This window comes from Eretmochelys imbricata, chromosome 5, assembly GCF_965152235.1.
Source record: "Eretmochelys imbricata isolate rEreImb1 chromosome 5, rEreImb1.hap1, whole genome shotgun sequence".
In the NCBI taxonomy this organism is placed as follows: Eukaryota; Metazoa; Chordata; order Testudines; family Cheloniidae; genus Eretmochelys; species Eretmochelys imbricata.
Window position 1 is genome coordinate 49,439,654 of NC_135576.1, and position 25,195 is coordinate 49,464,848.

Here is a 25,195-nt window from a genome sequence, read left to right on the forward strand (position 1 = left end):
CCAGGAGGCCCTCTTCATAACTATTGATGTAGAAATCAAATGTTCGGTGGTATCAGCAGCGTTGAGAGAGGCCTGCAGAGATGTTCTGGTGAACAGCTGGACTTCTGTACTAATTGCCTTCTGTGTTCTTCTGGTAGAAGCTCAATAAGGAGTTCAGCCTGGTAGTTGGTAATTCTGAATTGTAAAGTAGCTGACAAATACGACTTTCTACCAAGTAGTTGAGGTGCTTATGATCTTTATCATTGGGTGTAGATTTAGCATGGTGTTGCCCTTCATGTTCATTAACCTCCTCGACCATCAAGGAGCTGGGAGAAGGATAAGAAAATAAAAATTCTGAGTCATTAGAAGGAACATAATATTTTTTGTCTGGTCTCTTGCATGTGGGTGGCGTTGAGGCCAGGCTGTGCCAGATAAGCTTTATAGGTCCAGGAAGACCTTGTTAACAGGCAGGGTGATGCGGGCAGATAAAACTGTATGAAAGATGTCAATCAACTTATGATGTGGTTCTTTAACTTTCTCAAGAGGGATCTGTGAAGAAACCGCGACCCTCTTAATAAGGTCCTAAAATTGTTTAAAATCATAAGCCCAGGATGGTGGAGGTGGCATAATCGCTTCATCTTGGGATAAAGAAGAGATGTTGACTGATGCAGAGGTCTCTTCATCAGCCCTATCTCTTGTTCCTCAGAGGTTCTTCCTGAAGTTTCTGTTTCCTAGAGAGAGAGGGTGATAAAAGTTGTCTCTCTCAGCCCTAGAGAATTGCTGACAGTAGGCCGCGTAGGGGGCCCAGTATGGTCAAGGGGGTGGCGCATATGGCATAGGTGGAGGCATCTATGGGTGCTCATATCAGCAAGATGGTGGCTGTAGCTACATCGGTCATGAGTGAGATCAACTTCCTTAGAGACGTCTGGAAAAGCGCCTCTATGGGAATGGATTGGAGTGCTATGGCCAGATATTAGACCGTCCAAAGCAAGATTTTCATCAGAATCCTCCTCTCCCAAGTCATGCTGAAGTGGTGGAGCAGCAGAAGAAACTTGAGGTACAATTCTCAGCACCAGATGCATGTCTGGGAATCTAGAGGGCTTCAGTACCAAGAACTGTGAGTCAGGTGTCTTGGACACAGCCAAGTCTTGCGGAAAATGAAACTCCCGCAGTACTGAGTGTGTTGTCGGTACCGTATCCATGACCTGAGCTGAAATAATGGTAGCTGAGGGAGTTGATAGTACTGTGAATCTTGAGTGGTCCAAGGGGAGTTGAGCCAGAGTGGTCTTTTTCGATAGTGAGTGTGAAGGGGTATAGCCTTTTTTGCCGCCTTGCTCCTTACAGTACCAAGGGTCTATCAGAACCTGACATTTTGGAGTCTCTAGATTTAACACTGTCCTTGGTACTGAGGAACCAGCAATCTCATGCATACAGTGTCAGAGACTGATGGGAGCCAAAGTGGCTGGAGTCACTGTTGACCTCATCTTCTTTGAGGTAGATTCCCTGCTTGGAGAACTCAGGGCATGGTCTTTGGAAGTCTTATGACAGGAATCTTAGGCCTTCTTCTTAGATGCCCTTGAGGAGTATGGCTTGGAGATAGTAGAGGTGGCCAACTTATTCAGAGACTGACAAACTGTAGGGTCTCCTGGCCTGGATCAAAGTCTGGGATCAGCAAGTTCTCCATCCTAAGGAGTCAAAGTTTGATCTCCGTGTTTTTTCTGGCTCTAGATTTTAATGCTAGACTGAAGTTTCCCTTTGAGATTCCCCAAGGCAACAGATGCACCAGAAGTGTCAGTCACTCTTGTCACGATTGTCTCCTGGAACAACGGGCAGCATTTGAAACCTGTCAGAGCCAGGCATGCCCTTCTAGGAGTGTAAAACTCCCAGGAAGGAAGAAACTATATGACAATTTTTTTTTGAAACAACTATAATAACCTACTGTAAGAGCTGAGGGGTCACGGCTAAAGTAAAATTCAACACAGACAATTGTGAAGGCTCCATCTCAGGCCAAGGCAGTTGAGAAGGAACTGAGGGCACTTTGCCTGCACAACACTTTATAGCAACAATGCAGAGTACAAGACTGAGTAACCCGTATGCGTGGGCCAAACAGACACTATGAAATTTCTGATCAAGAGCACAGGAGCTGCAAACACACCTAGAATGGAGCACCCATAGGGACACTACTTGGAGAAGAATGGTTACTTATGCATGCTGACCTACTTATATGCGCACAGACTTACTATGATACATATCCGGCACCACGCTAATGTCGTGTACATATGTGCATAACCTATGAGCTTGTAATGTAATCTGTGGACTACCTGTGTCTGTATGCTAATTGATATTTAAGAGCTATGTGCTCATTTACAACATCTGTAGATCTATACTTGTACAGCTAAGGCTGTACTTAATTGTGGGGCAGATTCTATAATCTTTATTCAAGTGGAGTATCACTTATGTGATTTGTGTTACTTACATCAATGGGACTATGCATATGCCTGCTACTTAGGAAGTGACAAAATATGTCCTGTGGCTCTAAGGTAAGCCTTTGTAAAACAAGTACTTATAGAGAAAATAAAACCAAGTGATGTGTAAGACGACTACCGAAAATATTATCATTTAAGAATGGCTACCACCACATACCTCTGACTCAGTTCATCCAGAGGCCTGTAGTATGATACAATTAGGCTCTCATTTTCAGTGGGTGAAGATTTGGGAGTTCAGCAAGAAAAACCCCATGGAGGGGCCTAATTCTGCCATCCTTAAACTATGATCAGTCCCATTGATTTCAGAGAGCCTACTCTCAGAGCAAGGTGGTATTCAGTGCAAAGGTGGCAGAATCAGGGCCTAGTATCACAGGAACATAATTTGTGTGCAAATTAAGGAGGAAATGGATGAGATGTAGTTAAATTTAAAAAACCACCTTGCTGGAGTTAAAATAAAATTCTAGGACTCTTGCTTTTTAGATAAGGCCTTATGCTCCAAATTTCTTTTAAAATTAAGTTTTAATCTGAGAATTAAAAAGTCCTGCAGGATTTAGCACTTAAATTCCTGTATGCAAGGTGCTGAGCTTTCTTGCAAGATACTTTGAAGTCAATAAGAGGAGAGGGAGCTGTGCATCTCAAAGGAGTCTTAATAGCTGTGCCACGCTTGCTCTCTGAACTTGCCAGTTAAAGGTACATCTTCATATCTTAGAATCTAGCTACGAGATCCTTTCTTGCAATTGTAGATGAGAAATCTCTGCTCCTGGAAAATACTGATTTTTAAATGTAGTTCAGCCACACAAGAGAGCCCAACTCAAAAATAAACTGATCCTGCTGCTATAAATCAGTCTCTGATTTATATTAGTATTTCTTATAGAAACAGTCATTCCTCTGTTAAAAGTAAAAAGAAAAGGAGTACTTGTGGCACCTTACAGACTAACCAATTTATCTGAGCATGAGCTTTCGTGAACTACAGCTCACTTCATCGGATGCAACCGATGAAGTGAGCTGTAGCTCACGAAAGCTCATGCTCAAATAAATCGGTTAGTCTCTAAGGTGCCACAAGTACTCCTTTTCTTTTTGCGAATACAGACTAACATGGCTGTCACTCTGAAATCTGTTAAAAGTGTTAGAGCATTAACTACCCTCAGCTTTGAGTTAGGGCTCTTAATTGCTGGCTAAAACTGATTTTTGTGGGGATTACTACTATGAACATAAATGTTCCAAATTAAACTATATGGCATTTGTTATCAGGCAGACTAAAATGAGACACTGCTAATATGTTCAGACTATATCTAAGCTAAGTAAATAAATGGGAATTTTGCAAACTTATTGTACAAGTACTTTCCAGAGAACAACAAATATTTATAAAGCCACTTTCTAATTGTTTCTTTGCCATAGCCCTGAAACAAATTGATCTGAGTAGATCAAAATACACTGAAAAAAGTTGGTGTCCTACTTAGTTTCTCTGTTATAAAAGAAAGCTAAAAATAGACACTATACCCATAACAAGACACAAACATCTAACGCTGTTGCAGTTCACCAAACCGTTGAGTACTGTTGTCCTAAAAAACCTAGGATTATATAATATTTCTCTAAACCCAAACTGGTAATTTATGTTTTGTTGTCTTAAGGTTATAGATGCAACCATTACAATTTTTATTATAAAAATAAATTTAAAACATTAAAATTGAAGTGTACAATTCCATAGAAAAATGAACTTTAGTTCACAGTTCTTTGTGCGGAAGGCTCAGAAGAGGCTAAGCCATGGAGGAGCCAGAGGAATATTCAGTATTTACTGTTGCTTCTTTTTCTTCATATCTTGGCGGTAATTCAGATGAAAGATGCAGAGTAGGTAAGATGTCTGAAGATGAACTGCTCCCAGGAATTGCATACGGCGGTTCGTACTCTCTAACGGAAACCATTCCTTGAACGTGTTCAAGTTGTGCCCTGTAAAACATTACACATTAGTACATTCCAATCTCATTTATACACTGAGCCAAATCATACTTGAGTTTTACACATGCACACGCAGTGTGGGGGAAGCCGGTCTTTAAGCTGCCTTTTTTTTTTTAAATTGGTTCACCACAAATACACATCTGTTTGTTATACAGATGGCATGGTTTACTAGTATGGCCTTTCCGCATTTCCTAAAGAAGAGGTCTTTTTATATTCCCCTGACAACACTGCATAGAGCAGAATTGCCACTTGGGAATGGGAGAGATTTTCTCATCTCTTCTCCTTTGTTCCTTTGCCCCCCTGCCTTTTTATAATCTACTATGGCCCTACTTTCCCCTTCCTTATAATAGTTATGAGTTCTAAAACCCCAATTACTGAAATGACAATACTTTGTACTCTGAGATCCTCAGATGAAAGGTGACTTACAACTTTTAATTAAGCCTCCCAAAAGCCTTTGAAGTAGTTAAATAAATAGTAGTATTCTCATTTGACAGCCAGGGAAACGGAAGCAGAGAAAGGTCTCTGTATTGTTCAAGTTCACACAAGTCAGCAAGTCAAAAATAGAACACAGGCATCCAAGTCCCTTGCTGCAATCAAGGTAAGAATATTTTAAAATTAAGGTAAAATATCAGAAGGACGAAATTCAGGGAGTTACTAGAAAATTTTGTAGATGTCAGACATAAAATCAATGATGGTTAAGAGAGTGTTTTCCTAGCTACACTTCAACCCATGAGTTAAACATCGCAGATTCTAGAAAATAAACATGAAGACTATCTTACCCATTATTTACAATACTGTCGTACGAGGGAGGATTTTCACTCATAGGCAGCTCTGTGGCAAGTGGCTTATGAGTTACATGTGGTGATAGAGAGTCAGCAAAATAAGGTGGTGGGAGGGGTGGGAATGTCATTACAGCATCACCTAAAGAGAAAAAAATTAATTAGTGACATGAAAATTCAACTCATTTCCTGATCCTCATTGTAACCTAAGAGATATTCATACTAGTGTAGTATAGTATTTGTGCTTATCTTCTTTATAGATACAGGCACCATGTTCATGCATACTTTAAATGTTCTGACATTCCTTGGTGTAGAGGACAATTTTATGTACACATTCTGGGAGGATTTTTACAATGTAAGAGATTCATCTTACTAAAAAAAAAAGCAGCCATAAAAAAAAGTTCCATCTCGCTAAAGGACACAAATCCCTTTACTGTTGACTGCAGAACCTACGAGCAGACAGGCTCACGTGTGTTCTCTAAATACAGAGCAAGAGCTATTAGCACACTTTCTATCTGAGATTTTATACCATGCTCATCACTATAGTACGCATGTGCCTAGTTCTCCATGCCTGCCTAAAATGTTGGTTTTATAAAGTACTGTGCATACCTGTAACGATGCTATAAATAAAAATGTTCAATGCTCTGCTTAACAATTCATATTGGTTTAATTTTTTCTTCAAATGTGCAGTATTTCCTCTGTTAACAAATTATCAGGAAGTTCCTTGCTTTCTACGATTTATATGTTCTTAAGTGCTTATTTATACAAAGAGGTAATAACTGCACTTATACCATTACTATATCTTGCAACTTGATTGCCTGTTAAGGAGCAACATGCCATTATTAAATGAAATGATTTTATAACTGTCGGCACAAATGGTGATTTCTGATAGTTACAATTTCAGAACAATCAAACCAGTGTACCTATAGTTGCATAACTAATAAAGACATTTTAGATAACATTTTCATAGTTGAAGGCACAATACTAATAGAATTCATATTATAAGAAAGCAGTACATGTTATACACTAAACTGTAATTATGCAGTGCTTAATCTGAACACTAATTAGTGATAATGTTATGAAGTTGGACAATGAGTATGGTCTCTCTTATTCAGAACTTTGCATTTTGTGGGGGTTTTAGTGTTTTTAATGGACAGCCAACAGCCAGCTAGTTCTCTTAATTAAACAGCTGCAACAACTACTTCCCCTCTGCCCACTCCACTTTTTGTGTCTTTGCCTCTTAAGTTTTCTATGTAAAACTCAACCTCTGTTCTTGCAAGTTGTTTCAATCTTTTGATCCATCCATCACCTCCCCAAAAATCACAGTGTTTAGGCAACACCTGCCTACCCAACATTAACATTGATGTTATTACATGAACTTGCTTTGCACACAGGGTGCTCCTCATATGTTTGTTTTGTCAGCTTATTCTGAAAGTAGTGCACCTAAGGAAGACAACAGAATTTAGATCTTTTCAAACAGGTTGTAGGAGAGGAAGTGATTGTTGGCTTACTAAACACTCACACAAGGAGCATCTTGCAAAGACAGTTCATAAAGCAAATTAATACTGAAGTTGAGCAGGGCATGTGTTGCCAAATACAATGATTCTGGTAAAGTGATGGAACCAACAGACTTGCGCACCATGATCCTGCAGCAATCCACATTTTAAGTCTATGCTTGATCCTACAGTGTTTGTATATTTTACTTTTCTTAGAACTCTCCACATATAAAAGAGTGTGTGTACTAGTTTTGCTTTCTCCCCTTCAAAGACTATTTTCTTAAATTGCAATTCTTCTACAACTCTCTCACTCAACTCTACAACTTCTACCCCGATATCTGGTGTCAGCCTCTCAAACCTTCACTTTTTCCTATTAAGCATCAGGTTAAATAGTCCTTATGTCAGGAGGACGAAGGCAGGATTTTGTGTGCAATGGACTTCAGTTCTGATCAATCAGGTAGCAGTTGAGCAGCATAGTGGTTAATTTGTCACCCATTCCTTCTGACCACTAAAAATGTAGTTTAAAACTTACAAACCGTATTCATCCAGAATTAAAATGGTGACACAAACAGTACAAGCAGTACCCTCTGCATCTGAATCATTGCAGTCCTATTTCAGGGGACAAGATAACAGGCCAGAATTCAAAGCTAAACTGCATTTTCAATATAGTAATAAAAAAAGCCATGACACCTACAATTTACAATGCCTATTCCATTCTCTGGAAAAGGAAGTAGGATTGGAATTACTTATGCCAGATAATGTGATTTCTTCCACATTTGCCTTTGGAGGTTTTTTGTAAGTCAAAAGGCAGTTTGCCCCTGAAGAAAGAAGACTGAATTAACTACAATTTGAATGTTTCAGATGTAAAAGGCAACATGTTTCTCATTTGGTATGTTAAACCACACACACAAAATAGGAACTAGCGTACAGGTCAGTAAAACTAGCTTTCAAATTTAAAGTATATGCAAATCATTTACATACCTGCTGTAACTTGAAATGATTCTGGACTCTGAGGCTGTTCTCCATTTTCAGAGGATTCTTGGCTGAGATTTAAATTGGTTTTCTTTTTAATATGAGCTATTACGAAGAAACTTAATCCAATAAGCACAATCAAAGGACCCATGATTTGAAGAGGCAGAAATCCACAGCCTGAGAGTTCAACATCAGAAGTGCTGGTTTGATTATACTGTAGGCTGTGCCTTCCTGGGCTACATCCAGGAACCCAAATGCCCAGGAAACTAATTAGCACTCCACTAGTTAAAAACAAAAACCCAAAGATAAGAAACTGGGCAACCTGACAGTTCCCTTGACAAAAAATGAGGCTGTACACCTGCTCACCTTGCATCTGTCTCTGACTTAGGTACAGCCTAGCTCTTGATTGTGCCAATAAGACACAAACTAATCCAACAACAACCACCACAGGCCCAGCAATCTTAAGGGCCCTGTTGCAATCACTGAAGGTTCCAGATGGGCAAGTCTGTAAAATAAAGACTGAAAGCAGAAATCCAGTGCATAGCAATGCAACTCCAAAAACAAAAAGGAAAAAAAACTTCCTATGATGTCCATTATTTCCTTCCCCACCAGGTCTGGAAACAGCAACTGCACACATTACAAAAACGTCTCTTCATGCAAAGGAGAAATATATCGTCTCCTGATAGTGTTCAGAGAGGAAGAAAACTGCTGCAGACCTGTGAACACAAATATATAAACTGAAATGAGAGAATATGTAGGTAACTACATTGTGTACTTTTCTTCTGCACTTATTACTCAGCCTATCCAATGGTTTAAAGCCAGTATATCCCCAAACAATTTCATTTTAGAATAAAAGCTTCATGGAAATGGACATGGGTTATAAGACAGATAAAGGGAGATCACTGACTTAATATTTATACCCAAAGCAATTGTAATAGCTCAGTAAATAAAAGATTATTATTAAGGGAACAATTAATAATATTTATCCAATTCTAGTTCAAAATGAGGTCACTCTGTGAGGGATGTACCTTAAAAGAAAAAAATCACCAAGTTTCCCTCCAACCTGCAGAAGCCCCTGAGGTAGGGGCTGATGAGACACACTTAGAAAGTCATCGGTATAAGAAAGGGAGACATAATGAGAAGGGAGGGTTGGGAGAAAGTCCGGCCTTTGTGGGCAACTAGGGAGCTGAACATCACACTGAGGATTGGAGCTATCATTCAAGAGAAAGAATTGGGACGGAATGCAGGGGTGGTCCTTCCCCGCTTGCTAGAAGAGAGCTCTGATTGGAGGGAATTTTGCTGGGGATAGAGGACAATTTTTGAGGGATAGAGGACATTTACCAATAAAGCTTCAAATGTATTACCTACTTAAAGCATGTGGATTTGTTGCTCCTCCTTCAGCCAGCTGACAGACATGTCAGCTCTTTTCCCTAAAAGTATTTCCTGTCCCAATATAACTGAAGGAGCTAGGACTTTTCCTTTAGCATCGTCCATAGGGTTGGCCTGGGCGCCCCCTGGTGTCATGCCTTTATGGCACCCAATATAGAGCCCTGCCAACCCCTCACCCCCTCAGTTCCTTCCCACCACCAGTGATGGCTAGCTGGAACAACTGTTGCTCTTGCTTTGCAAGCGCGTTTGACAGTGTCCTCTTCACTTTTCTTTCTTAAATAGTTGTAAATAGTTCATTAGTTATTAGTTACAGTTAGTAGGTAGTTGGGGGGGGCCCCCAAGAGTCACGATAACATTTCCCCCCAGTTCTGGGGTATGCCCTGCTCTCCAGTGTTCAAACTCTGCGAGGACTGTGGCAAGTTTATGCTGAAGAGTGACTACACTCTTCTTGTCTACGGTGCCTTGGGGAGAGGCACCAAAAGGACAAGTGCAGGATCTGCAAGGGTTTTTGCCCTAGGACCCTTAAAAGACAGGGACCAAAAGACTCAAGATCCTCCTAATGGAAGCAGCAGTTTGACAGCATTCTGACCTGGGATCTGCAGAACTCACGCCGAGCACTTCCATGTCAGTCCGAAGTGCTCTGGCACCGACAGTGCGCAAGCTGGTGTGGAGCAAGGACTCTAAGGACTCCTGGCACCGCCATGGCGCCGCACATAAGAAACCCTCTGCAGTGTGGCACCGTGCTCAGTGCCACAAAGGAAGAAAAGGCCAGATAGGGGTCGCTCTCCCCCTTTAAAGACCAAGGGACCTGAGGCATCAAAGCACACCTTGAGCCAGGCAGCTTTGTCTCTCCAGCCTTCCAGGATCTCGTTGACTCCTGCCCCATCTGGGGTTCAGTCGAGTCTGAACCCTCAACGGTCCCTGGACTGCCAAGGTCATCACCTCCATCTCCCCTTGACTCCTGAGGCATTTGAGGCACCCAGGGACCTTATACGCCTCACTGTGCCGTCCTCCCAGCAGAGGAGAGACAAGTCACCGATGACTGCATGGCCCGAAGTCCAATTAAGGGATAAACCCAGCAATGATGGCGTGCTGATCCCTATCTCCAGTGCACTTCTCTCTGGCACGACCCACCCATACGGAGGAGCTGCACTAGTCCCCGACCTCTTGGCACTGCTTTCCAGAGGCCCAGAGTACTGCTCCTCCGTGGTCCTCCTACTCAAAGACCTCGGAATCGGAATCCTATCGGTCAGATAGGACCAGGAGGTCCAGATCCCACCATGACCACCCGCCCTACCCGGTACCATGGTCTCCGCAGTGGCAACCATCTATGCAGTGGCCCTTTTGGACACCCTGGGTGTATCACCAGTGCCAGGGACAGGTCCAGTACCCAAGGTCCAGGTCAGCATCGGTGTCCTCCTTCCTCCCCGCAGGCACCATTGGGTCCACTGACAGCACCACCACCGATGGAAGCGCCACCAACACTGCTGTTGTCACCTACAGCTCTGGTGCTGACCTGCCAATCAGCGGCACTGCTGGCAGCCACAGCATTGGTACCACTGGCATCAACGATATCGGCACCGCCGGAATCAACATCTTCGGTGCTGTCTGCTTCGGCACCGATTTTTCGGCCCCCAGGAGCCCTGGCACCACAAGCTCTGGAATACCGCATGCCGCGAGACCCATGGGGCGCTGAGGGGTGAGCAGGGCCTGCTGCTAGGCCTCTCCTCCTCATCCTCCCCAGATGAAGTGGTGGCAGGGACGGTGACGGCCCCAGCCCTGGAGGATATCAGGGTCCTCCAGCAGCTCCTACGTCATGCTGCCCAGAACCTGGGCATACAGGTGGAGGAGGTCATGGAGGAATCCAACCCAGACATTGACATTCTCGCACCCTCTGGTCCCTCCCACATCACCTTGCCCTTAATAAGGATGATTTCAGAGACAACAAAAACCCTATGGCAGACCCCTGCATCTCTGGTCCCTACAGCCAAGAGGAATGAGAGGTGGTACTTTGTCCTTTTTAAGGGATACAAACACTTATACACCCACCCACCCCCCGACTCCCTCGTGGTTGATGTGGCCAATAAGCGAGAGCGCCAGGGCTTCCGGGGACCCTCCCCTAAAAACAGGGAGGCAGTGGTGGAAGAGGGAAAACTGGTCTCCCGAGCTTTCCTGCAGGTGGCATTGGATGCAGCAGATGCAGCCTCATGTAGTATGGCAATGGGGGTTGTAATGAGGAGAGGTTCCTGGTTGCAAGTCTCTGGTCTGCCCCATGAGGTCCAACAAACAATCCAGGACCTCCCCTTTGAGGGTTCGGCCCTTTTCGCCGATAAGATGGATAAAAGACTCCATAGTCTAAAAGACTCCAGGGCCACCCTTAGATCTTTGGGCTCCATACACTGGCCACCCAACATAGGCACTTCTGGCCACAAGCTCCCTCTAGGTTCTACCAGCCTCAGAACTGCCAGGACACTCCTTGTAGAAGGAACAAGAGTTGCAGAAGGAGGCAACACCCCTCCTCAGGCCAGGGCTCACGCCAGCCCAAGCCAGTGCCTGGCCCCAGACCACCCTTTTGAAAGTGCGGTTGAGGACGGTGCACCAGTACTGCAGCTGGATCCAACCTCTCTTAGCTTTTTGTCCCAACTATCCCCTTTCTACTGTGCATGGTCCCGTATCACCTCGGACCGCTGGGTGCTCTGCACAGGAGAGAGAGGGGATATGCCATCGAATTCTGGCCCTTTCCACCCACCTTCACCATCCCTCTTCCGGGATCCCTCTAATGAGCAACTTCTTATACAGGAAGTGCACTCACTCCTCTCGGTAGGGGCAGTGGAAGAGGTTCCTCAGGAGCAAAGGGACAAGGGCTTCTACTCTTGGTAGAAGAGCCAAGGGTGGTCTCAGGCCCATCTTGGACCTGCGGAAACTCAACAAAGTTCATCAAGAAACTCAGGTTCCGCATGGTCTCTTTGGCCTCCATTATCCCATCATTGGATCCAGGAAACTGGTATGCCGCCCTCGATTTGAAGGATGCGGACTTTCACAAAGCGGTAATTCCACCCCATAGAAGATACCTCAGGTTTGTGGTGAACAACAGCCACTATCAGTTTACTGTCCTCTCATTTGGCCTGTCAGCAGCACCTTGGGTGTTTACCAAGTGCATGACAGTCATTGCGGCGTTCCTGCACAAGCAACAGGTAGAGGTGTTCCCATACCTCAACGACTGGCTGATCAAAGGCCACTCCAGACCTCAAGTGGAATAGCAGGTCAGCTTCATAAGAAGGACGTTCATTGAACTGGGTTTCCTTCTAAACGAGGCCAAATCAACACTGTCCCTGGTGCAGAGGATAGAGTTTATAAGGGCAATGTTAGACTCAACTCAAGCCAGGGTATACCTCCCAGAAGCCAGATTTCAGTCACTGGGCGACAAATACGGGGCCTCAGGCAGTTCCCCACCACTACAGCAAGGAACTGCCTGAAACTTTTGGGGCATATGGCCGCTTGTACCTACATAGTACAGCATGCCAGACTCAGGCTTCGCCCACTCCAGTCATGGCTAGCGTCAGGATATCGACCAGCTCAGGATGCTTTGGACAGCACCCAATACTAGACTCCCTCCTGTGGTCGCTTGACCCACAGGTAGTATGTGCAGTAGTCTCCTTCACCGGCCCCCAGCCATCCCTCTCACTAGAGACAGATGAGTCAGATCTCGGATGGGGGGCACATTTGGGAGACCTCAGGACGCAAGGTCTCTGGTCTCAGGCAGATCTCGCTCTGCATATCAATGTCAGAGAACTGAGAAAGCGGCAAAGAGTCCTGTGGCACCTTATAGACTAACAGACGTTTTGGAGCATTAGCTTTTGTGGGTGAATACCCACTTCGTCGGATGCATGTGAACTGAGAGAACTGAGAGAACTGAGAGTGGCATGCCAGGCTTTCAGAGTCCATATATCAGGCAGATGTGTATCCGTCCTCACCGACAACACCATGGCGATGTTTTATATCAACAAACAGGAGTGCACCCTCGTCTCCCCTGTGTCAGGAAGTCCTCATGCTGTGGGACTTCTATGTAGCGCACTCAATACACCTGCAAGCATCATATCTCCCTGGGATACAGAACAAACTGGTGGACAGTCTCAGCCACTCTTTTCATGGCCACGAGTGGTCCCTCTGGCCGGACATAGGCAAGATCAATCTTCCAACAATAGGGCTTTCCCCAAATAGACCTGTTTGCCACACAACGCAACAGGAAGTGTCAGCTATTCTGCTTGTTCCTGAATCACAGCCCAGGCTTGATCGTGGATCCGTTCCTACTTCCATGGAGAGGCCATCTCCTATATGCATTCCTGCCCATCCCTCTCGTTCACAAGGTGCTCCTCAAGATCAACAGGGACCGAGCCCTTGTGATATTGATAGCTCTAGCCTGGCCATGCCAGCACTGGTTCACATCGCTCTTGGAAATGTCCGTGGCAACTCTGATCACCCTACCTAATCATGCAGGATCACGGCTGCCTCCGGCACCCAAACCTTGAGTCACTCCACCTCACAGCGTTGAAGCTCCATGTCCAGCTCTGATCAAGTCAGGCAAGTTCTCCTTGGCAGTAGAAAGCCCTCCAGAAGGGCAACATACCTTGCCAAGTGGAGCTAGTACTCCATCTGGTCGGAGCAGCACCATCAGTCTCCGACGTTCACCTTGGTGCCATTTATACTGGACTACCTCCTCCATCTTAAGCAGCAGGCACTGTCCCTGTCATCTATAAGGGTTCACTTGGCCGCCATTTCCGCCTTCCATCCAGGTGCAGACGGCTACTCAGTCTTCATGAATCCAATGGTCAGCCGTTTCTTTAAAGGTCTCGACAGACTGCGCCCACAAGAACGACAGCCTATCCTGACTTGGGACCTTAATCTAGTCCTTTCCAGACTTACGGGTCCAACATTTGAGCCACTGGTGACATGCTCCCTGCTTTCTCTCTCATACAAGGTGGCGTTTCTGGTGGCGATAACCTCAGGTAGGAAAGTGTTGGAGCTCAGGGCCCTCTTCACTTTTCTTTCTTAAATAGTTACATCAGAGCCCCCTTACACTGTATTCCATAAGGACAAGGTTCAGCTCAGACCTCACCCGGCTTTTCTCCCCAAGGTTGTCTCCCAGTTTCACATCAACCAGGACACCTTCCTCCCAGTGTTCTACCCTAAGCTGCACTCCAGCGGCAGGGAGCAGTGGCTTCACTCACTGAATGTCTGCAGGGCACTAGCCTTCTATACTGAGAGAATGAAGCTGTTCCAAAAGTCTGTCCAGTTATTCATAGCAGTGGCAGATACAATGAAAGGCCTCCCTGTCTCATCGCAACGTATCTTGTCGTGGATCGTATCATGAATTCTTGAGTGTTATGACTTGGCGAAGGTGCCCGCTCCGCTGACCGCCGTGCACTCCACCAGGCTCAGGCCTCTTCAGCAGCATTCCTGGCACAAGTCCCCACACAGGAAATCTGCAGGGCAGCAACGTGGTCCTCTATACACACTTTCACAATGCACTATGCGATCACTCAACAGGCCAGAGAGGACGCAGCCTTTGGATGAGCTGTGCTCCAATCAGTAGACAGCTCCAACCCTACCTCCTGAACTTTGGCTTGTGAGACACCTGATTGGAATGGACCTGAACAAGCACTCGAAGAAGAAAAACCAGTTACTCACCTTCCCTTAACTGCTGTTCTTCGAGATGTGTTGTTCATGTCCATTCCAATACCCACCCTCCTACCCCTCTGTCAGAGCAGTGGGCAAGGAGGAACTGACGGGTTGGGGGGTCGGCAGGGCCCTATATTGGACGCCATAAAGGCACGACTCCAGGGGCCCCCAGGCCGACCCTCCGAACGCTGCTAAGGGAAAAATCTCCTGGCTGACATGCACGCGGCGCGTACACACCTAATTGGAATGGACGTGAACACATCTCAAAGAACAACAGTTACGAGAAGGTGAGTAACCTTTTTTTCTGATCTGAAAAGTGAGTTTGTAGAGACAGCATGCTGAGGTTGCATGATTATTGATTCAAAAATCAGTGAGAAACGAATTTGCTCAGTTTATAAGTAATTTAAAAAATGTGTTTTCTAACTGTCAGCCCTTCAGACAATTTGGAAACTGAAAGTCAAGCTGGATCTTTCTTGTTCATGAATCAACAATAAATATTTTTCAATTGAAAGAACATTGTTGAACATAAAAGAGCCAAAACAAAGTCCATCTCACTCTCCATTTGCTGTATTACCCCTACAGGGCTAAAACAAACAAAAACACACAACCCAGAGTAAATTAATATTTTTCAGTAGAATATGAAAACACAACTGGCAACAACAGGGAGCAAGTCTATTGACTAACTTGCCATTTTTACACAGCTACTTTTAAGAATAATACCACATTTCTGAGGGAATTAAAAAATAGATACAAAGTAACCAGATTACTTATTGTGGGCTGACAAATAATGAGAATTAGAGCAATACAGGACAGAGGCAAGGCAAAATACGTGATAAGCATACGACCAAAGAAAAGCAAAGGGACTGCAGACTTCGAATGTTTCCAAAGTAAGGCAACTTCAAGAGAGAAGGGGCTGTTTCTGTAGCTTATTGCAGGGAGGAACAAAGTCCAGCAGCTGTCTTGAGATACCAGAAGAAGTAGAAAAATCCAGCTAGCTGCTGTTAATTACACTGGCCAGTTAATTTGTAGACAGTCATTTCAAAGTCTGTTAAGTATTTCTTCATGATTCTGAGTGTGCTCTACCTCTTTATTAAGAACAGTCTGAGCAACTGTTTGCCACCAATAGGATCCTTGGCTATGTGGAGTGCTTGAGACGTCCCTATGGATAGCAATGGACTTGGGAAAAGCTTTACAGGAAGAGAAATTAGAAGGCATTTTGACAGAACTATAAACGGAAGACCTTGATCCCTTAGTTAGGAGTAGCTTTAGTACAACCTAAGTATTGGTGAAGCTGACCATTACATTGCTGGAGTAATACAAATTGGATTCATTTTTATTAATGATCTTCCTTGATTCTGCTAATCTGCCCTTCCCCAGTAAAACTGTTACTGATAACTGTACCATATGTTGTTTCACAATTTTGTCCAAGAGTCCTGCCGTACCCTATAATGGTGGTGTGTAGAACTAAGATTCTTATAGGTCATAGTAGGGGTTTGGTTTCTACACATCAAGATTCAGAAATCCTTTAAAATGTAATTGTATGAAGAATAGTTAATTATAAAAGGTAAAGATTATGAAGGAAAGTTTATTTGCAAACATTTTCTTAGTATGAATTAGCCAAAGAATGGCAGGGCTTGTACTGGAGAAGTTCGGTACCGATTTGCTAGGTCTTGGGAAGAACTTTTTACCTTCAATAACTTAAAACTACAGTACTTTCAGAAACTAACACAGGTAAAAAGCCCCAAACCTTCGTGAAAACATTTGGCATAATGAAAGAAGACTGCACCACACACACATTGCAAACACTCTAAAGAACGTGGTTTCCTCACTGAAATAGGTTATTAGAACTAGTTGAGCAATACACAAAGATATTACCAGGCAAAGTAAAAAGCAGAAATTGATTCCAGTGAATGGCAATGAAGAAGGACAGGGATCAAAATAATTACAGAAGTCCAGGCAAACTAATAACATCTCCCAGCAGTTTCAACACAGAAATCATTTCCAGCAATCCATTCTCTGATACACTTTTGAAAGCGTCAGCCTTAAATATGAGCAGCTAATTTTAGTTAAAACCAAACCAAACCAGACTCATATAGGAAGGAGTATCAGATGCAATTACAATGTAGAATAACTTTCCTCCATAAAAAATCTCCCCCCCCCTCAACCCGCCAAATAACCGACTCTCTCTTCTCTCCCCTCCCTCAAACACTCATAACAATGTAAATTTTACAAATGAAATAATTTTATAAGGCTCAGGTCCGAATCTTCAGTGCTGACTGAGGAGCCCACAGTGCAAGTCCAAGAGAGTTGCAAGAAGTGGCTTTAAGCCACTTTTGCGCTCCTCTCATCTTATATGGGCTATGAAACCACACTGGTCCCACGGTATAACTACTCCAAATTGTGCTGCCTGCCAGCAGCCCGGCACTGTCCCTTTTCCTAGACATACTCCCTGAGTCTGTTGTAGGGGAATTTGGCCTAGAAGCTTATGTTGGCTTTATGCCCACTGAAGATAGCCCTATCCCGGGGTGATCATCTCATGATAAGCTATATGACTGTACATCAGTGGACAAGTGCAAAGTGGCCCTAACAGAGCCAATAATCTGGGCTAAGTCTAAAGTAACTGAAATGTTCTAAACTTAACCAAAAGAACACCAAGCAAAACATACTTTAAAAGTCTTTTCCTTATGTTACTAAATATTCTCGGGGAAGGGGAAGAGGTCAGCAGTGTCACACACTGTGTTGCTTCCGTAGGTCAAGTTCATTTCACACACCATTGCTTGCATTCCTCTGTTCCTCCCTACAAGTTCCCTGTGTGGCACCCTCCCATCCCCTTTTATTTCAGGGATTCCTTGTTACTCTCACTCCCCCTCCCCCCTCCTAATAGGGGCTCTGTCTCCCACTCCCTCCTCGACTCATAGCCAGGGGTATGCATACTCCCCCTCATCCCAGGATCTCCGACTCCCTCATTCCCCATGGCAAGGGCTTTGTGTGCCCAGTTATATTAGTTTAGATGGAATATATGGGCTAAAAGTGTTAACATAATCCAGTCACTGTCCAAAATTAAACTGTGTTGGACAAAATTCAGGTTTGGCTACAGAGACCTCAGCGTGCTTAGTACTACAGCAAACATACCATTCAAAACCCTTTCTTTATCTTTTGATGAAAAGTTAACAAGAAGGCAAAACAGCTAAAGCATTTGATCTATAAAGTATTAAATAAATCTTCCATTTTAGCAACATGCCTTGCTCTTTATCTGAAGAGACTTTTCAGAAAGAAAAACAAGGGGGTGGGGCTGGGGGACAGAGGAATGCAAGCAAATGGTGTGTGCAATGAACTTGACCTACAGTTTCATAGGTAGTATTAAAGATGGTAGTAATTGTCCTCTTGGGGAAAAGAGAAGAAATTAATAGAGATGGGCTGTTAAATCCAATCCTGTTCCACCCCAAATTGTGTTTGGGACTCAGCTGGAATTGGTAGAAGTGGCAATGTCATCTGGGTTCCCAACTCTGACAGAAGCTATTCCTGGAGATTTTTTTCCCCCAACATGATGTAATGTCATTTTCTTAAAATATCCTATTAAAATCTCCCAGGTTGCTTTCATTAGTCACTGGGAGATCTATGCTGATTCTGGGAGACTCCAGCTGGGAACTGTATCTGGATCCTCCTCTCTGGCCTGGTTAGGTCAGACCTCTCAGGATGACAAAGGCCTGGGGTCCCAGGTAGGGCCAGATTAACTCTCCTGTGGGCTTGGGGCTATTAGATTTTGTGGGGTCCCCGGGGGTTTGGAGTGGGGGAATGAGCTCAGGCAGGGGATTGGGGTGCGGGAGTGGGTGCAGCTCCTGCTGGGAGGTGGGCTCTGGGGTGGGGCCAGGGAGTCGGGCTGCAGCAGGAGGTTCGGGCTCTGGGTGGGAGTTGGGGTGAAGGAAGGGGCTCAGGGCTGGGACGGGGTGCAGGATCTGGGAGGGAGTTTTGGCGCAGAAGGGGGCTCCGGGCTGGAGTAGGGGTGCAGGAGGGGGTATGGGGTGCAGGCTCCGGCCGGGAGGCGCTTACCTCGGGTGGCTCCTGGTCGACAGTGCAGCAGGGCTAAGGCAGGATCCCTGCATGCCCTGGGTCCACGCTGCTCTGCTCCCCAAGGTGGCCAGCATGACCAGCCCCCAGGCAGAGGGGCCAGGCCACTCTGCGCAGTGCACGCTGTCCATGCCTGCAGGCACCGCCCCTGCAGCTCCCATTGGCCTCGGTACCCTGCCAATGGGAGCTGCGGAGCAGGCGCTAGGGGGGCGGGGGCAGTGTGCAGAGATTCCCTGAATGCCCCTCGCCTAGGGGCCGCAGGGGCACATCAGCGAGCTGGCACTTATGGCTCTGGCCCCAGGGAGGGCATCAAGGCTCGGGGACCAGTGTCTGGCCTGTGGTGCGGAGACTTGCTGGATGAAAAGGAACATTGGGCTGAGGCCCTGCAGGGCCCCACTTAGCCCGAGGCCCTGGGCTGCAGCCCCTAAAGCGCTTGCATTAATCCGGCCCTGGTCCCAGGACATAGTGGGTTATAGCCACGATGGTGAACCTTGCTCCATTAGCCAATTTTTCTCCCTAAAGTCTTTTTTTAAGGACCCGCAAAAGAGCAGAATAGCCCATTCCTTCATTGTTTTGTCCACCCACTAGGTTTAGTTTGTGACACATCAATTTTGGTTCACTCCTTTCTGATTCCAAGCTTTTCTTGTTTACCAAGCATGATAATAACAGTCTGAATTATATCAGTATGCCTTTTCATTTAGACTAATTCACTAGTCTGTCTGGCTCCCTTTTGTACCCTCCACCCCCCCATCAACATTTGTTGTCATAATTTATTGTGACATCTTATGAACTTTCACTTACTTTTTACAGTTGAGCTCACAATTAGGGTAAAGTTGTAGGTCCAGTTATTACAACAGCCTCTATTATTATTTCTCTTTTTTCTGTCTGAATGATAAATCATGCAGGGTGTCAACATGTTAAACCCTATTGGGAGGATGAATGGCGATACTGTTATGCTGGAAGATGTTAATGGGTGCCATCAATTAGTTTGATCTATAGACAATTACATGGGTGCTTGCAACTGTGTGTAAGCGGAGGAATAGTCCTGCTCTTGTGGGGAACTTTCCTGGCTTCTGCACTACCCCGGTGAAGTGGGCTAGCGAAAGGATCTGAGTCCTCGCTCCCACTTCCTTTACCTAGTGGCTTCCCTGCCCCTGAGGACTCCCCTTCCACTCTCCTGTCTGGCAGAGTCCTCGTAACCCCAACAAGGCTGGGCCCAGGATTCCTGGGGGGCTCAACCCCAACCCTGCTGTAGTCACCTAGGACAGGAGCTAGGGTGTCCCCACTCCGGGGTACTCTCTCTGCACTGGGCACTTCCCTGACGCACTGACCATTACATACACGTTAAAGCAAATGCAAGTTATTTAATCAACAATTAATTTTAAAAAGAATAAGGAAAAATGGGAAAGGTTAAAGGAAACACATCACCCCGCTCTGTGGCAGGGAACATCACAAACAGTGTCTCTGGAATGTCAGGGCAGTTCACAGTCTGTTCCTTGTAAGTCCCAGGCCGCCTTCTCAGGCCCTGGCTTTGCTGCAGGGATGCTGTGGGTTGGACACTTGCTCTGGTGGTGGCCACACACTCTCAGGCTCTAAGTGGTAGGGACCTTCTTCCCAGTGTTGCCCCCACCCTGTCGGGGTTATGATCCAAGCCTGGCCTACAGAGCCTCTTGGCTGGGGCGTCTCCCTGTGCTGGGCCTGCTGCCCAGGGTCCCCATCGCTCTCCCCAGCTGCTCACCGCACCCAGCTCCAGACTGCTCCAGCCCCAGCTGCACCACTCTGTCTCTGCACTGCTGCTGCTGCTGCTCTGCCGCCAGCTCCCTGGGCTGCTTCTTTTGCCCATCTGCCTCTGGTTGCTACAGCTCTGCTCCCAGGACAGGTCTGCTCTGCAGGCTGCTTCTGTGACTCTGCTCCCGGCACTGACCTGCTTCCTGGGCTGCTTTTATGGCCCCACTGGCTCTGGTTGCTGCAGCTCTCCTCCCAGGGCAAGTCTGCTCTCTCTGGGCTGTGCCTCTAGCTTTGGGGCTGCAGCTCTGCTCCCAGGACAGGGTCTGCTCTCTCTGGGCTGCTTTTCTGATCTTTCTGGATCTGGCACAGGTCTGCTCCCCAGCTTAGCTTAGGCCCCTGCTTTCTCTTTAGCTCAGCCCCACTCTGTCTGACACAAGCAATTCCAGCTCACACAGAGGACAGGACCTCCCTGGCCTCCTGACTCCCTGATTAGCCTGCTTGCCCTGTCATTCAGGCTAACCTGGAGCATTGGCCTCTCCCCATTGTTCCTGGGGGCTGTCAGTCTCAGGGTCCTGATTCCCCATCAACCCTTCCCCCTTTTTAGTACTAGGAGCTAGCAACTAAAACACCCCCACTGAATGTTAGTAAGGGGGCAACAGTCCCCTTACATGTGGCTCTGCTAACAGATGCCAGGGGCTCAATATGTCCCCCATTTCACCCCTTCTGGTTTTCGGATTCCCCCTCCCCAAAATTAATAGAGTTCTGCCCAGTGATGCCTAGAATATTTCCTGACTTTTTTTAATTGATTGGATGTGGTATTCTAAAGTAATTGTATTACATCCAAACAGAGAAGCGCCATCAAGTTGAGTATAGGGCCTCACAAACTTCACCAATAACAAAAATGGCTAACTAGCTTTTCAGACTATGCTGTGTCTAACTATTTTTCTCTTGAAGCACATTATATTATCAATTATAGTAGTGGGACAGTGGAATTAGGGAGAAACCTTCAATAAAATAATACTTTATTCATTTCCATCTATTTTTTTCCAGCACAAAATAGAAAATAAAGTGAAGTTAGGACAAAAGGAAACAATTTGAAATGAAAAAAATAATTCTAATTTAAAACCTCTTAAAGAGCCCATAAATTTGTTTTGACTACTCCGACACAGTGCCTCCTTCTCCTGCACTAATTTTGCTATTACATGATTAAGTTGAAACACATACATTTAAAAATGGAGTTTGTACATATTTTCTTAATTTTTTCAGTACCACAAAAGAAGGAACATTCAGAACAGTCTGTTGTGGCTTTGCAGATCAAAGAACCAGATTCTATGCAGCAAAATCCAGAGGAGGACTAATTTCACTTATGCTACCACCAAACTTTAATGGTAAAAACATTGCATGATTAAGCTCTACTACTTAAGAGTCCCACCAAAAGAGTATTTTAAAAAGAATTATGCCCATAGCTGACTGTGTGCCTGTCAGCATTTTCATCAGATCAGATGCCACCAGGTCCATGTGTATGCAAAAAAGTTTGCTCTCAACGTTCTTCTTTGGCTTGAGAGCAACCATGAAAATGTTCAGGCCAAAAACTGTTAAGACAAAATTGGTAGGGTGGGGTGGAAGTAGTTGAGTAACAGGGGAGAGCAGGGTGGATAAAAATCAATGATTAAAAAAAAATGAATTTTTTTAATTTAAATCAGATTTGTGAGGGGGAAAAAACCTATCTAAAGATAAAGATATATTATAGCTCAAAGATATCTCATCATAGAATAGGGATTATAAATTCTAATGCTATAGTATGAGACAATATAGTCATGTAATGTTTAAGAAAAGTTTTGGAGATGAGTTCCAATAGTTCAAGAATTAGGGACCCAATCTTACGGGGTCCCAAGGGCTCCTGTATAGATTATTTAGGTTAATCTTTCTATCTACGCAATGGGACTCAGTGCTCAGTCTGGTCTCGAAGATACCATGGGGGGAGGGATAGCTCAAGTGGTTTGAGCTTTGGCCTGTTAAACCCAGGGTTGTGAGTTCAATCCTTGGGGGGCCATTGAGGGATCTGGGGCAAAAATTGGGGATTGGTCCTGCTTTGAGCAGGGGGTTGGACTAAATGATCTTCTAAGGTCCCTTCCAACCCTGATATTCTATGATCAGAGCTGCTTAGTTTTGCAGTTCTCAAACTGTGGATTTATGTCTCCAGAGGTAACATACTTGTTAACATCAAAAATATGTTTAAACATATAAATAAATAAATAAATATAGAGAGGTGAGAAATAACAAACCTCAACCCTATTAAATAGTCCCTCTGCAAATTTGTGTACAGAGTCAATCCCTTACCTCGCTCTAAAAGTGCAAAGTTTCAAAAAGTTCAATGAATAGAAGATTGTTGGGGGCAGAATAGATCTGGACAAGGAGAAGAAGTCTGGAGATAAATGTGAGAAGGGAGGGACAGGCAGTAGAAACAAAAGTGAAACTGTTTGAGCAGCATCTTCCAGAAGTCTTGAGGTCTTTCTGAGTGTAGCCTTCATTGATTTGAGATCTACCATACCATTCTCCCACTAGAAAGGAAAACATATAATGGCAGCAGGCCATAAAAGAGACCCAGTTTGGGAATATTTTAATGAAGTTCCTCTACCTATGGGTAAGACAGGCATGTGTGCAAAATGCAAACAGTGCAACAAAGAAATGCAAGGTCTGGCTGTCCGAATGAAACAATATCATGAGAAGTATTCCTTCTCAGGAGGAAGCTGCATTGTAAATGATGAAAGGAACATGTCTGAACATGCAAGATCTTCAGGTTGGTAAACATTTTTATTTCATGCTTCTTTCTTAAGGACTGTTTGTCTTCCTTTTGGGCTATTCTTGAATTCTTATGTTTGAGCAAAAAATATAGTTGTTACTCTATGGTACTGCCATTTTAGATGCAGTTGTGATAAAAAATAAATAGCTGAAATAGGCAGATCTTCCTTTTACAATTTCACCTTTAAAGTAGTACAGAGTGTTAGTGAATGCAATGAATTATACTAGATGAGCAGTATGGTAATAATAATTAAATAATTGACTTATTTTGTTTAGGAGAATCCATCCTCAACATACAGGATTCTGAAGACTATCCACCTTCAAGATCACCATCATTTTCTATAGTTTCAGAATTATCTGCCAATGACAATGTTTCAGTCACATCATGTTTGTCACATAGCCACAGTACATCACCTGTAGCAAAAAGAAGAAAAAAAATCGCCATCATCCAGAAACCACCATAGATAAGTTTGTGATAAGAACCAGCAGATTACAAAAAGAGGTAATTGATGAAAAAATTGCTCATTTTTTTAATGCAACAAACTCTCCTTTCCGTATGATTGAGAACCCACACTTCATTAACATGGTTCAGTCATTAAGACCAGGATACAGTCTACCCAACAGAGCAGATGTTGCAGGCAAATTGCTGGATAAAGTGTATGAAAGAGAAATTGAGCAGTGTGCAAAAGGTCTAGAGGGTGAAATTGTTAACCTGGGTCTTGATGGGTGGAGCAGTGTCCACAATGATCCGGTTGTATGTGCTTGTGTGACAACAGAAGGAGGGAATGTCTTCCTTACAGAAACAATTGATACATCAGGAAATGCACACACAGTAGAATACTTACAAGTAGCAGCAGTAAAAGCTACAACAAACTGTGGAAAAAAAATTCAAATGTCTAGTACGCAGCTTGGTCACAGACAATGCTGCAAATGTATCCAAGATGAGAAGAAATTATTTAGAAGAGAGTGAAGAGAGTCTCAAGCTAATAACATACGGTTGCAGTGCTCATTTGCGGCACCTCCTAGCCAAAGACTTCAGTGTTCCAGAAATAAAGGCTAATGTTGTTGAAATTGCAAAATACTTCCATAACAACCACTTTGCAGCAGCTGCTCTGAAAAAAGTGGGACGAACCAAGCTAACTCTCCCACAAGACATGCGACGGAACTCAGTAGTGGACTGTTTTGAGCACTATATCAAGAACTGGCCTAATCTGATGACAGTTTGTGAACAAAATCGTGAAAAAAATAGATGGCACTGTCACAGCCAAAGTTCTCAACATTGGGCTTAAGAGACATGTTGAACACATGCTGAGTACCCTAAATCCTATTTCTGTAGCCTTAAACACAATGCAGGGAAAAATATCTGTTTTATTGCTGACACTGTTGAAATTTGGAAGGAACTGAGTGAGATCTTAAAAAGAGAAATATGCAATGATAGATTTAAATTACAAGTATTTAAAAAACCAAAGGGACAAGCACTCTCTCGAGCTCATTTTCTTGCAAATATTCTCAGTACTCGGTACCAGGGTCAAACCTTAACTGCTGAAGAAGAGGAGTTGGCTGTGACATGGACATCCAGCAATCATCCCTCCACAATGCCAACTATAATAAACTCCAGATTTAAGGGAGAACTATTCAAGAAATATATGTTTGCTGATGATGTTTTAAAGAAAGTCACACTAGTGAACTGGTGGAAGTCACTTAAGCACTTGGATTCAGAGACTGTTGAAGTGATAATCTCACTTTTAACAGCAGTAACTTCTTCTGCCAGTGTAGAAAGAATATTTTCTTCCTTTAGATGAGCGGTGGGCAAACTACGGCCCGCGGGCTGGATCCGGATCCGGATCCAGATCCATCAGGG

The 25,195-nt window shown here is 44.4% G+C and overlaps 1 protein-coding gene across 2 annotated transcripts in view; it reads right to left on the reverse strand.

Moving 5' to 3' along the window:
- Nucleotides 1-3,545: 3,545 nt before the first annotated feature.
- Nucleotides 3,546-25,195, reverse strand: part of TMEM171 (transmembrane protein 171) — a 34,913-nt gene continuing 13,263 nt past the window's right edge. The window contains exons 2-4 of one of the 2 annotated variants that reach the window (XM_077817077.1): nt 7,678-8,384; nt 5,201-5,342; nt 3,546-4,412 (exon numbers count right to left, since the gene is read on the reverse strand). In XM_077817077.1, the coding sequence (XP_077673203.1) occupies nt 4,223-4,412; nt 5,201-5,342; nt 7,678-8,305 (960 nt within the window). In that variant the 5' untranslated portion in view covers nt 8,306-8,384 and the 3' untranslated portion in view covers nt 3,546-4,222. Of the gene's footprint in view, nt 4,413-5,200; nt 5,343-7,677; nt 9,141-25,195 lie in introns of those variants that run through there. The other variant, XM_077817079.1, reaches the window with a different exon arrangement.